General features: G+C 76.2%; 2 protein-coding genes across 2 annotated transcripts; both read right to left on the reverse strand.

Moving 5' to 3' along the window:
• Positions 1-2,361: 2,361 nt before the first annotated feature.
• MSLN (mesothelin) lies at positions 2,362-8,479 on the reverse strand (the record flags this gene model as incomplete). The annotated part of the gene is made up of 14 exons (XM_084259762.1): positions 8,197-8,479; positions 7,574-7,694; positions 5,808-5,893; positions 5,603-5,729; positions 5,285-5,475; positions 5,064-5,154; positions 4,792-4,933; positions 4,402-4,589; positions 4,172-4,327; positions 3,886-4,013; positions 3,408-3,538; positions 3,243-3,337; positions 2,897-3,146; positions 2,362-2,633 (listed from the first exon to the last, which is right to left on the reverse strand). Exons 1-14 carry the CDS (start codon positions 8,397-8,399, stop codon positions 2,362-2,364), a joined length of 2,181 nt encoding a protein of 726 aa, XP_084115888.1. The 5' UTR covers positions 8,400-8,479.
• Positions 8,480-10,515: 2,036 nt separating this feature from the next.
• RPUSD1 (RNA pseudouridine synthase domain containing 1) lies at positions 10,516-12,310 on the reverse strand. The gene is made up of 5 exons (XM_084259771.1): positions 12,126-12,310; positions 11,934-12,057; positions 11,752-11,854; positions 11,573-11,674; positions 10,516-11,282 (listed from the first exon to the last, which is right to left on the reverse strand). The coding sequence occupies exons 1-5, from the start codon at positions 12,305-12,307 to the stop codon at positions 10,855-10,857; spliced, it is 939 nt and encodes a 312-aa protein (XP_084115897.1). The 5' UTR covers positions 12,308-12,310; the 3' UTR covers positions 10,516-10,854.
• Between the last annotated feature and the right edge of the window lie 500 nt (positions 12,311-12,810).

Consider the following 12,810-nt stretch of genomic DNA (forward strand, 5'->3'; position numbering starts at 1 on the left):
AGCCTGGCCCCGCCCCGCAGGGTGGGCGCTGCCTCCCGAGGCCCCGCCCCTGAGCCTGGCCCCGCCCCGCAGGGTGGGCGCTGCCTCCCGAGGCCCCGCCCCTGAGCCTGGCCCCGCCCCGCAGGGTGGGCGCTGCCTCCCGAGGCCCCGCCCCTGAGCCTGGCCCCGCCCCGCAGGGTGGGCGCTGCCTCCGGAGGCCGCGGACGCAGCTCGGGTAAGCCCCTCGCGGAGGCCGGGCGGGCCGGGCGGCCCCGCAGCTCCCACAGCCGCGCTCTGTCCTAGGGCGCCGCGGGCCCGTCCCAGCAGCGGCCGGAGCCGGCAGGCGTCCTCCCGAGCGTCCGGCCGGCCGCAGCGAGTAAGCGAGGCGCGGGCCCTGGGGGGCCGGGGGGCTCGCGCGGTGGCCGCTGGGTCCATAGGAGCTTCCGTAGAGCCGAGTCACCCCACTTCGCCGATGGGCACACAAGCCCGGAGAGGCTCTCGCGGGGCGCTGGGCGGAGCCTGACGCGTGCGCCCGCAGGGGCCTGTCCCCCGGGGCGGAGCCCGGCCGCCGTGGACGAGAGGCTCGTCCTCTACGAGGACTGGGAGCTGGAGGCCTGCGTGGACGCGGCCCTGCTGGACGCGCAGATGGACCGGGTCAGCCTGATGCCCTTCACCTACCAGCAGCTCCGCGTTTTCAAGTGCAAGCTGGACGAGGTAGCGCGCGCCCAGCCCCGCCCGCGGTGAGCCACCTGCCGCGGAGCGGGGCACTGAGGCCACCCTGCAGCTCCACCCGCAGGGCTACCCCGAGACCCTGGTCAGGCGCCTGGGGAGCTTCTTCCTGGAGGTCACCCCCGAGGATGTCCACAAGTGGAATGTGACATCCCTGGAAACCGTGATGTCTCTGCTCAGAGCCAGTGAAGGCCGGAAAGTGGACGCCCAGGTGGCCTTCCGGGGCGGACAGGTGGAGGTGGTGCTGTCAGGGGAGGGGCTCTCCTGGGCACTACGGCCCCTCTGTATCTCCTCCTACAGGTGGCCGCCCTGATTGTCCGCTATGTAGCGGGAGGTGGCCAGCTGGACCATGCCACCCTGACCGCCCTGGCCGCTGTCTGCCCCGCCTCCCTGTGTGCCCTCAGCCCCCAGCAGCTGCGCTCAGTGCCTCCCAGTGTGCTCTGGTGAGTGCGGGCCTGTGGGCGGGGGCAAGGTCCCCGCTGTCTCACTGCCAGCCCGCTGCCCCCAGGGCCATCCAGCCCGCGGACCTGGATGTGTGCCGCCCACCGCAGATGGACGCGCTCTACCGCGTGGCCCGCGCCGCCCTGGGGAACCTGAGCGGGTCTGAGCGCCTCTCGAGGATCAAGCCCTTCCTGGGTGAGGCTGCAGCCGCCTCCTGCTGCCCGGGTGGGCAGGGGAGACCCTGCGCGCTCTGAACCCCACTGGGCGGCAGTCCCGGGCCCAGAACCCCTCAGGAACAGGGGCGCGGGGGGCTTGGCGCTACGTGTGGGCTCAGGCCCCTCCCTCTGGCAGGCGGGGCCCCCTCAGAGGACCTGCGGGCTCTTGCTGGACAGAACCTAACCCTGGACGTAGCTACGTTCAAGAAGCTGCAGCTAGAGGCGGTGCTGGTACGGCCCTGAGGGAGGGGCCGAGGGGGCGCGGCGGCCGGCGGGGGTGTGGCTGGGCGCCCTGACAGCCGCCTGGGGGCTCTGGCAGTCCCTGACCGTTTCCGAGGTGCAGAGACTCCTGGGTCCCAACGTGCTGGGCCTGAAGGCCGAGCAGCACAGCAGCCCCGTGCGCGACTGGCTCTTGCGCCAGCCACAGGGCCAGCTGGACCGGCTGGGTCTGGGGCTCCTGGGGGGCATCCCCAATGGCTACCTGGTCCTGGACCTCCGCCGCCAAGGTGCGGGGCGGGGGTGGGGGGGCGCGTGGGGGTGGCAGGGAAGGGGGAGCACAGGGGTGGGGGAGGGGCGCGGGGGGGCCAGGGCGCAGGTCTCTGACTCAGCCCCTCTCTGGACAGAGGCCCTTGCCAGGGGTCCCCACCTTCTTGGGCCTGGACCTGCGCTCGCGTTGACCCCCATCCTGCTCCTGGCCGGGACCCTGAACTGAGCTCACCTCGGAGGCGGGAGCAGGACCCCACCCCGCGCCCTGCCCCGCTGCGGGACCCTGCAGGCCGGGCCGACGGGGGCAGTGCTGGCGCCCCGCCAGGGTTGGGGTTCAATAAAGAGGCCTTGCCCCTCCGTGGAGGTCGTGCTGCTGGGGCGGCCGCGGGGGCGGCGCTCGGCCTTCTGCCAGAGGCGACTGAGGCCAGACCTGCCCTCTGTGCCGGTTGGGAGAGCGAGGGACACGGCGGGGCGTCACTGTCTTTATTCGGAGCGCAGCGAAGGCCCTGGCTCAGGGGCCCGGCTCCCCGCGACCCCTGCGGTCAGAGCGGGCGGCACTTCCCTCCCCACCCGGCCTGGCTGGGCCTGGGGCCCGCGCCCCCACCCCCGCCAACGTGGCTGCCGAGTGCCATGGGGGGGCAGGGCTGTCTTGGGGGTTCCCGCTGCGGTGCCTCAGCGACAGTCCAGGCTGGGCCCTGAGGCGTCCGGACATCAGCAGCCACAGGAGGCCGGAGGGGAGGGCCACGGCCAGCGGCAGGCAGCCCAGGTGCGCGGCCGTGCTGCCTGGGGGGAGGAGCAGCGGTCAGTGCCGGGGCAGCACCCCAAGGCCCCTCGCCGCCCCGGGAGGACTCCCAGGGAAAGTGCCCCCCCCACCTGGGCCTTCGCCACCCAGGCCGGCAGAGGAGGTGTGTCCTCCAGCGGGGCAGCAGGCACCGGGGGAGGTGCCGGGGCTCCCATCCCTTCCCTGCAGGTGCAGGGGAGGGGCACGGGCCGCAGGTCTGCTGGGGGGGGCGGGGCACGGCCAGGGCAGGCCGGGGCGGGCGCACCTGAGCTGGCGGCCTCCCCAACACCGCCAGGGGCGAGCTGGAGGGCCAGGGGAGCGGTGGGGAGGGTCCCGTGGGGGGAGCGGCCGGGGTCAGCGGAGCCGGCGGGGAGGTCGCTGTCGATGCCCAGCTCTTGCCGGGCCGTGTCGCTGAGGCCGTGGAGCCAGATGCTGATGGCCGGGTGGCTGCGTGCCCGCAGCAGGTCCCCCACGTTGTGGCCCAGGAGCTTGGTCACGTTGTTCAAGCTCAGGTTCTGCGGGGGTAAGGCCGTGGGGCAGAGGCCTGGGGGGCTCCTGGCGGGCCCCCAGCCTGCGCCCCCGACTCGAGGGCGCCCCGGGCCCCAGCCCACCAGCAGCACGTGCGGATTCAGGTTGGTGAAGGTGTCGATGTCCAGGGTGATGTTGGCCCGGGCCAGCCGCCACAGCTCCTCCACGGGGGCGCCGCCTGGGGGCCGGGGAGCCGTGAGAGGGTGTGGAGGGGCTGCGGGGCGCCTGCCCGCCCCCACGGGTCTCACCTAAGTAGGGGCGCATGAAGCGATAGTAGGCAGCCGTGGTCCGGGTGCCCCCGAAGGCCTCGCGGGCCTTGGCGAAGACCATGTTCTTCTGGCTCTGGGGGCAGGCGGAGATGTCCAGTGCCCCGGCCAGCCTGCGGGGGGCGAGGCTGAGCACCCGGACCGCCGGCCCCTCGCCCCTGACCACAGGCGTCCTCTGCCCTCTGGCCAGGGCTGGGCAGCGGCCCCCTGCAGCTCCCGCCCACCCGCAACCTTGGGACGCGGGTTCTCTGACTCAGGGGCACCGGGGACGGGCCGCACTGGACTGGGGAGGCCCCAGCCTGACCTCCGGCCTCCAGAGGAGGAAACCCGAACGGAGACGTGGGGGCGGGGAGCAGCGGGAGGTCGGCGGCCTCCCCCTGCCCCGCCCGGCCCGGCCCCCCTGAGGCTGCTTCCTGGGCCGCGCCTTGGCAGAGCGCGGGGCTGGGGCTGGCGGGCTCACCGGAACTCTGAGGGCCGGATGGTCTGGATCTGCCCGGGGCTCATCCAGCAGAGGCGGGAGCCCCCGAGGGCCACCAGCAGCGTGCCCGTCAGGGTGCCGTTGTGGTCCAGGAACTTCTGCAGCACCGCCTGGCGGGGGCGGGGGCGGGGGTTGGGGGTGGAGGATCGGGGACCCCCGCGGTCAGGAACCAGAGGTTTGGGGCTGGGGACCAGGGTCAGCAGGGCCGGGCATCAGGGGACCCGGGAGCAGGGGGCGAGGATCCAGGGATCAGGGCCTGCCGCCCCACCTCGGTCTGGTTACCCAGGGCCACGTCCGAGGCCAGGAGGGCCACGACCGTGTCCCTGGACGTGATGTTCCACTGGCGGATCTCCGCGAGGGAGTACAGGTACACCAGCGAGGTGATGCGGCGCAGCTGCTCCTCCGGCAGGCCGCGCGGGTAGACCTGCGGGCGGAGGGTCAGGTGGCGCCGGCCCCGCCCCCGCCCTCGGCCACCCACCGCGCCCCGCCCCCCCTCACCAGGGCCAGCTTGGCCTTGACCACACGCTGGCACTCGGCGGGCAGCGGGTGCTGCAGCAGGGGGTCCAGGTTGGCCCTGAGCACCCGGCTGCCCAGGCAGGACTCGAGCTGCGCGCAGTCGTAGCGCACCAGGAAGAGGTCGTCCTGCAGCGTGGCCGCCGTGATGTCGCCCCGGACGCAGCGGCCCCCTGCTGGGCGGCGGGGCTGGTCAGGGGGCCGTGCCCGCACCCACGTCGCTCTTGGTGTCGGGCGCCCGTGACCTCCGCCCGGGCGGCCCTTGGCCGAGAATGCGGCCCGGAGCCCATCCCCGGTCTAGGCTGACCTCGCTCTCCCGCTCTCCCGCGCGCTCGGCCGGGCAGGGCACGCGGGTGCCCGGGCCGCGGCGGCCACACCGACCTGCGCCGCGCTTGGGCCGCGAGGACGCTGACTTGGCCGCGAGGAAGCCCGCGACGAGGCGCCTGGCGTCGCGCTGGCTGAGCCGGCCGGCCCGGCACGCGGCCACTGTGCTGCCGAAGAAGTCCAGGCCGGCGGGCTGGGGGGCACGGAGAGCACCCTGGGGCCGTGTCGGGGCCGCGCCCGCCCAGGCACAGACCTCCTGAGAGGCCTGCGGGGCGGCCCCAGGCTGGGGGGCTGAACCCCGCCGCCCCCCGCCCCCACCGTACCTCTGGCACCTGCCTCCACAGCGCAGGGCTGATGTGCGCGGCCAGCGGCCCCAGGGTCTGCAGCCCCTCGAGGTCCCAGGAGCCCGGAGGCCTGGCGGGCGGGGTGGGGGCGCCGTGTCAGGCGGGGGCCGCCCGCCCCCGCCCCCGCGGCGGGCACGTCCCACGGGGGTCCCTGAACCCTCTGGTCCGGAGCAGGCCCCCGGGGCCAGACGGCCACGCACCCCAGGCTGGTCCTGCCGCTGGCCAGCAGCGTGTTGAGGGCGGCCTGCTGGGCGGGGGTCAGCCGGTGGCAGCGCTGCAGGTTCCGCAGCACGTGGGGGTCCGCAGCGGCGATGCTGGCCGCGTCCATGTCGCACACCAGCACCCCGAGGAGCCGCAGGTCTGAGGCGCTGAGATGCGGCCGGGCCCCGCCCTGCCGGCCAGCAGGTCAGCGGGAGCCGGCTGCCCCCAGCCCGTGCAGGTGCCCCGGGCCCCCCCAGCCCCATCTGGAGCCCCCGGCCACCTGCCCCGAGTCCCCACCCCCCCGCCCCGGGGCCCACCAGGCAGGCCAGCGCCGTGCGCCGCAGGGCGGCCCTCTGGTCCGGCAGGTTGGCCAGCAGCTCCGTGTCCCCCTGGGCGGCTCGGCAGAAGAAGGCCCGGCACCGGGCTCGGCTCACCTGCGACAGGCTGCGGCAGGGGCTGTTGGAGGCGGGCGGGGCGGGCGGGGCTGGGCCGGGGGGAGCGGGGCCCGCGGGGGGCACTCACTTGTAGAAGAGCAGCAGGTCCGGGGGGTGCAGCGCGAAGTCGCCTTGCAGGCCGCGCAGGGCGGCCAGGTTGGCCAGGCAGCTGAGCTGGGCGGCGCGGGCGGGGCGGGTCAGCACCGCCCCCCAGGCCCTGTGCCCGCGCGCCCGCCGCCCGCTGGCCCGCCCCAGGCCTCTCCCCGCCCCTGCCTCAGCCCCAGGCCCACCTGGGAAGGGGCCGGACCCCCGCCCGGGCACCCCCGCGGCTGGGCGCTGGCGCGTCCTCACAAGGGTCACAGGGTGGGGGGCAGGGGCGCCGATGCAGCCCCTGGGATCCCGTGGGTGGCACCCAGCGCCCCCGCACGCGGCCCCTGCCGGCCCTGGCCCCCCACAGCGCCCCTGGAGCCCTCTTGGCCCGGGTCTCCCTGCCCTGGACTTGGTGTCCGGGCGACCCCGCGGGTCACTGCGCCCTCGGGCCCCGCCGCACCCCCCCCCGCGGGCCCCCCCCCCCCCCCCCGTGCCCGCGCCAGACATCAGAGGCCGCGGGGGCCAGGCCAGGGGCAGGGGCCGCGGCGGAGGGTGGCAGCCGCTGGGCCAGGCCGGCCTGGGCCAGGCTGCGGGCCGGGGGGGGGGAGGCGTCCCCCGGGCGTGTCGGGGTGCCCGGCCCTGCTCTCCTGGGGCGCGTCTTGGGGGTGGGGAGGCGGCGCTTCCCCAGGCCCCGCCCGCAGGGGTTCCCTCTCCTGGGTCCGGGTTCTCAAAGGGTGTTCCCGGGACGCCCCGCCCGCGGCCGTTGAAACGCGCTGCCAGGCCGAGCGCAGGCTCTTCGGGCACCCCCGCCCCCCCCATCGCCCCCAGGCCGGCCCTGCGCGGGTGCTGAGGGGACACCCCTCCCCAAGGCGCCCGGGCCTCCCCTGCCGGGCCTCTCAGGGCCGTGCACTCCCTCCATCCATCCATCCGTACTCACCCGTGCCCTCGGGGCTCCCTGGGGTGCACCCCCCTCCCTGGGGTGCGCCCCCCTCCTCGCGCCCGGCCCGCCCGCAGGCATTTGCGAAACCGCTGAGCACGAGGGCGGCCGGGGACACGCAGGGGCTCCGCAGCCGCAGCCCGGCGGGCCGAGACCCGGGCCGAGACCCCAGCCTCGGCCGAGCGGCGCGCGGGCTGGAGCCGAGGAAAGCGGGACGCCCACGAGAGCACCGGGCGCCGCGCGCGGGGCTCCCGCAGACCCGCTCCTCGGGCGTCTGCCAGGCCCTGGGGCGCGGGCCGGGCGGGCCGGGTGCCCCACAAGCACGTGAGCTAAACGCGGGGCTCCCCGAGCCCTGTCACAGGCGCTGGAGGCCCCGCGAGGGGCAGGCGGGCGGGGGGCGCGTGCAGCCAGGCCACAGGCGGCCGGGGAAGCCAGAGACGCCTGGACCCTCCGAGGAGCCTCCGCCAGGGGCGTCAGCGGTCGCGGCCAGCCCGGAGCGTGGGCGAGACCCCAGGCGCCCCCGGGCTCGCAGGGCGGGGGCTGCCAGGTGCAGATGCAGGTGCAGGCGGGGTGGGCGTGGCCAGGGTGCCCCACCCCACGTCGTGGGCAGACTGCCTGAGAGGCCCCCAGTGGTACAGAGGAGGGGGGTAGCCCACCTGAGAGAAGCACCCCAGGTGGTTAGGGACCCAGTGCCAGCTCCCTATGTGGCCAGGCACGCCCTCCAGCCTGCCCCACCCCCCGAGCCTGTCCTGCCTGCCCCCCCACGCCCCACCCCCCCAGAAACCTCCCTGGCCCCCAGCCTGCCTTGGCGCACACTGGGTGCTGACCTGCCAGGCTCCCAGGGGCACCCGCTCGGACTCCATCCTCCTGATGAGCACGGACAGCTGGTCCCGGGACAGCTGGCTGGCCGGCTGGCACCAGAAGCCTCGCAGGAGGGAGGTGTTGGCCCTGGGGGGCACACAGAGTGGGGAGGGAGTCCCGAGCAGTGGGCAGCCGGGGCGAGGGGAGCCTTCGCACCGCCAGCCCTGGGGGGCAGCGTCCCCAGGCCGCTTGTCCACCACCACCAGGCAGCAAGCCGAGGGCCCCGGGCAGGAGGGGCGCAGGCCTCAGCTGGCAGGAGGGGCTGTGTGGGCTCCTGGCTGTGCAAGCCCAGTGAACCGTGCCGGGGCCTGCGCCCCACCGCCCCAGCTCCAGGAAGGGGGTGCAGGGGTGCGGCAGCCCTGAGCCATGAGAAGGACCCAGAGTCTGGGTTTGGGGCCCGCAAGGCCAGATGGGGGCAGTAGGAGGAAGCAGAGGGGCTGCCCGGGGCCCGCGATAAGGGGCCACTGCCCTGGCCGGACAGGCCCCTTGGGGTGGCCGCGACGACGCAGTGCTGGGGGGGCGGGGGGCGGGGGCGGGCCAGCCCACAGACGCACCTTTGCGGAGCCGGGGCTGGGGGGGACGGACTCACGTGGCCCACAGGTCAGCTCTGCTGGCGTCCAGCTCCTCCAGGGAGCCCTGGGCCTGGGGCGCCGCACCGTGGGCGGCGAGGGCCAGCAGCAGGGCGAGGCCGGGGCCCGCCAGCACACCTGCAGGGAGCGGGGCGTGTGGGCTCCCACACCAGAGGCCCCCAGGCCTGCGGGGGAGCCCGACGCGTGGGCTGGCCCCGTGCATGTGCGCAGAGGGCGCCCCGGCCCCGCAGTCCAACCCCGGCCCTCGGGCCCCGCCCACTCCGAGCCCCTGGCCGCTGCCTCCCTGTCCCCTCAAGGGTCGGCCTGCGGGGTGTCGCCAGTGCTACCCCTCCTCCCGGCTCTGATGCCTGCGGGGGCCCCCCGGGCAGGGCCCCAAGGGCCAGCTCAGGAGGGTGGGCGCCGGGCTTGCTGTCCGCAGAGGGGTCCCGCCGCAAGGGGCTCGCTCACCCGCTCCGGGGCCCATGCTGAGCGGCGCGAGGGCGTCCTGGCCGGCGGGCGGGTTCGGGGGCGCAGGTCCAGCCCGGGCTGCAGGGGAGGCCGGGGCCTGGGGTCACGCAGGCCGGTGCGGTGCCGGGCCTGGGGCCACGGCCTCCGCTGCCTCTGTCCTCAGGGAGAGACCCAACCCCACAAACAAGCGTCTGCGAGGAGAAGGCGCGGCGGCAGCGAGGGCCAAATCCCGGGGCCCTTCTTATCGCAGGTCGGGGCTCCGGGGACCAGAGCCGCACGTCTCCAATTAACCCCTCCCTTGGCTCCTCTGTGGGTGGCCTTGCGCAGGCAGGGTAGGGGCCGCGCCCCCTGCCCTGGGCCCCCACCCTGCCCCCCACCCTGCCTCCCCTGCCAGGCAAGCCCCCCCAGGCCTCACCCACCACCCGGACAGCAGCCCCGGAGGCGGGAGCCACGTGGGCACAGCCCGGCCTGCAGCCCCCTTGCTGCCGCTGCGGACACCTGGCGGGGAGACGGGAGGTCGTCCCCAGCGGGGCGCTGGAGGCCGGGGCCCTGGAGGCCGGGGCCCAGCCCCCGCCGCGGCCTCACCCGAGCGCAGAGACGGTGCCACGGGCAGGCAGACCCGCAGCTCCAGGCAGAGGTCCCAGTCCCCGAGAGCCAGACGCCTGTTTGCCCGAGGCCCCGCGCGGGCTCTGCCAGGTGGCCGCCCACCCCGGCAGGGATGCCTGCTGGCGGCTGCGTGGGAGGGGCTGCCGGGGTGACGCGGGGTGGCCCTGGGGGCCGGCACCGCAGGCACCTGCTCCCCAGCCCCAGGGGCAGCCCCAGGGGCGGAGGCTGAGCTAAGCGTTGCAGGCTGAGCTAAGCGTTGGCGGCTGCCCAGACGCACCTCTGGCCGGGGCACAGGTGGGCGTGTCCCCTGCGGGGGTGTGTGGGCGCTGCTCACGTGTGCACTGGGGACGGGTCTGCAGGCACGGGGCGCCTGGCCCAGCCCCTGCTGCCCCGCTCCCTGCAGCAGGTGCAGGGCCCGGAAACGCCCCCAGCACAGTGGGGCTGACCTGCCCACCAGCCCCCTCGCTCTGCTGCCTGTGGCTCCAGGGCCGGGGGTCCGTGGCTGAACAGCCGCCTCAGGGACCAAGGCACCAGCCCCTTGGCTACGGAGATGCTGATGGGCGCACAGCCGGAGCGAGCGGGCCCTTCCCCGAGACCCCGCCCGAGGAGGGGGCCTGTCCAGCGGGCCTGCTGCATGGGGGATGAGGCCCTGGGACGGAGCCTGGGTAGCCGAGTCCGCGGTGGGGGAGCCTGGGGGGCAGGTCCAGCTGAGGCTCGGGGTGGGGGCTGACCAGTAGTGGGGGTGCCAGCCCCGGCCAACTGCTTGCTGGACCGGAGCAGGGGGCACCAGTGGATGCAGGGGAGCGCTGGCCGCCCGCTGGCCTGGCTGCGTGCACACGGCCGCGTGAAGAAACAGGCCCGAGGCTAGGGACAGGCAGCCCTAGGCGGGGGAGAGGGCAGGTGGGGAGGGCCTGGCTGTAGGGAAGCCGAGGGCGCAGCTGCCCTGCCCTGCTGACACCCGAGGTGCGGCTGGACCCTGGGACTGGCCCTGACACCCCAGCCTCCCTATCGTTCGGGTGCCCTGAGGCCAGCGCGGGGCAGCCGCACCGCGAAGGCCCGGCTGAGGGGAGGCTCCCCTGGTCGGCTGAGGGCCTGGGGTCCTCCAGAGAGGCTTCTGCCCACAGAGCCCAGAGGCCCCGGTGTTCACTCTCCTGGGGGAGGTGGGTCAGCAGTCAGGACGAGCAGGCGCACGCTGCCTTGGCCAGCAGGACCCCAGAGTGATCCCAGGGCCGGAGAGACACACAGTTACTCGGAAGGCCGGCAGCTGAGCGTTTATTATGGTCTACCACAGTCCCCGTGCGGGCGTGGCAAGCTCGGGCAGCTGCGGGGAAGGCGCCCCGTGCAGGGAGACCTGCCCCCAGGGCACCCCAGCGGTGGGCAGAAGCTCAGCTTGGCCTCCGTGGGCTCAGGGCCCAGCGGGCTGCAGGGGGAGGGGCTGGCCAGCGGGGGCAGCCAGAGCCACTGCTCCGGGGCATGGCTGGCTGCCCCCTCCAGGGTCCCCAGAGCTGCTGCCTAAATCAGCAAAAGACCAGGGGCGGAACTGGCTCCAAGGACACCCGGTTTCCCGGCAGCCCGGCTCCCCCTGCTGGCCGCCCCTGCGGCGCTCAGTCACCAGGCTCCAGGGCCCACTCTGCCAGCCACTGCAGGCACGAGGCCCGCTGCGCCTCCGTTTCAGAGGGCCTGGTAGGAGGCGGTGGGGACCGACCAGGACCGGGGAGGGGCGTGGAGGGGCTGTGGGGCCTGGGGTCCCCTTCTGTGGGCCCGGGGTCAGGGGCGGCCCGCAAGGCCTGGACGAGCTGGTCCAGCGGCCGCAGGAGGGTATGGGGGCTCCAGCAGGCGTCCAGGGTGGGCAGGAAGGGGTCGGGCGTGCAGGCCTCCACCCGCTCGGCCTGCGTGGGGATGCGTAGGTACAGGGCGTGCAGCATCATGCGGAAGGGCTGGTCCTCCTGGCCCGCGGCCTGCCCGTAGGTCAGGTCCCCCACAATGGGGTGGCCCAGGGCGCTGCAGTGGACACGCAGCTGATGCGTCCGGCCTGCGGGCAGCGATGGGTGGGGCGGTCAGACTGCAGGCTGCCCGGGAGCCCAAGGCGGCGGCCTCCTCTGCTGGAGGGCCCGGGGCCTGCCAGCGTGGGGGCGGGCTCCTAGGGTCACCGGCGGAAGGGCGGCCTGGGGCCTGTGAGACCCCACGTGGGGTGAGAGGCCGCAGGGCCGTGGGGCGGACAAGCAGGGGGCCTTAGGGGATGCCCCGGCTCCCGCGTCTCCCTTTCCCTCCCTCCCGGACCAGGGCCCGCAGCGGGCAGGTGGGTGTGGGCGTCTGGCGCACCTGTCAGGGGCTGCAGCAGCACCTTGGAGGCGGGGGCCCCGGCGTACAGCCCGTGCTCCAGGACCACCAGCTCCGTGAGGCTCGGCTTGGGGTTCTCGCAGCCTGCGGGGAAGGCCGGGGTCAGGGCCAGCCCGCCCGCCCCCGCGCCCGCCCCCGCGCCCGCCCCGCGCCCGGGCTACCCTGCGTGCCCTCGATGCACATGGTGTGGGCCCGGCCCTCCGCGCTGCTCCTGCCGATGGCGTGGCTGATGGTCACCCGGCTCTCCCGGACGTGGCCGCGCACCTGCGGGAGGGACGCTGCTGGGGGACCGCCCGCCATCCGGCGGGGGGGGCGGGGGGGCCGCGGGGCCGCGCGGCCTTACCAGGGCCAGGTAGGCCTTGGTGACCCGGCGCTCCTTGAAGCACTTGTAGGCGCTGGCCGCGGCCGCCTTGCTGAGGGCCACGCAGAGCGCGCCGCTGGTGGAGAAGTCCAGCTGGTGGCAGAACCTGGCGCGGGCAGAGCGTGAGCGGCCGGCCCCGCGCGGGCGGCCCGGGGCTCGCGGGGCGCGGCGCACCTGAAGCCGTAGTAGGTGCCGGGGTCGGCCAGCTCGGGGAAGCGCAGGCGCAGCTGCCGCTGCAGGGTGGGCGGCTCGCGCCAGGCCTTGCTGTCGATGCGCACGTCCCAGGGCTTGCTGACCACCAGGAAGGCGCGGCTGCGGTACAGCACGCTCGGGCCCTCCGCGCCGCCCGGCTCCATGGCGCGCGCGCCGGCGCCCGCGGGGCCCGGGGCCCGGCCGGCCGCGAGGCGGGGCGCGGGGGGCGCCGCGGGGCGCCGGGCGCCGCGCCCGCCCGCCCGCCCCTCCCCCGCCACCCTCCGCGCAGCCCCCGCCGCCCGCGCCCGCTCGCCCCGGCGCCCGGCAACCCGCGCCGGCCTCCCGCCGCGCCTCGCCCGCCCGGCCGCGCGCCGCCCCGCCCGCCCCGCGCGCCCCGCGCGCCCCGCGCGACGGGCGGCCGAGCCGGCCAATGGCGGGCGCCGGGAGCCCGGGCCCCGCCTCCGCGCGCCGTCCCGCCCCGCCCCCCGCGCGACGGGCGGCCGAGCCGGCCAATGGCGGGCGACGAGAGCCCGGGCCCCGCCTCTGCGTGCCGTCCCGCTCCGCCCGCCCCGCGCGACGGGCGGCCGAGCCGGCCAATGGCGGGCGCCGGGAGCCCGGGCCCCGCCTCTGCGTGCCGTCCCGCTCCGCCCGCCCGGCGCGACGAGCG

Source organism: Talpa europaea, assembly GCF_964194135.1.
Source record: "Talpa europaea genome assembly, contig: HAP1_SCAFFOLD_93, whole genome shotgun sequence".
Taxonomy (NCBI): domain Eukaryota; kingdom Metazoa; phylum Chordata; class Mammalia; order Eulipotyphla; family Talpidae; genus Talpa; species Talpa europaea.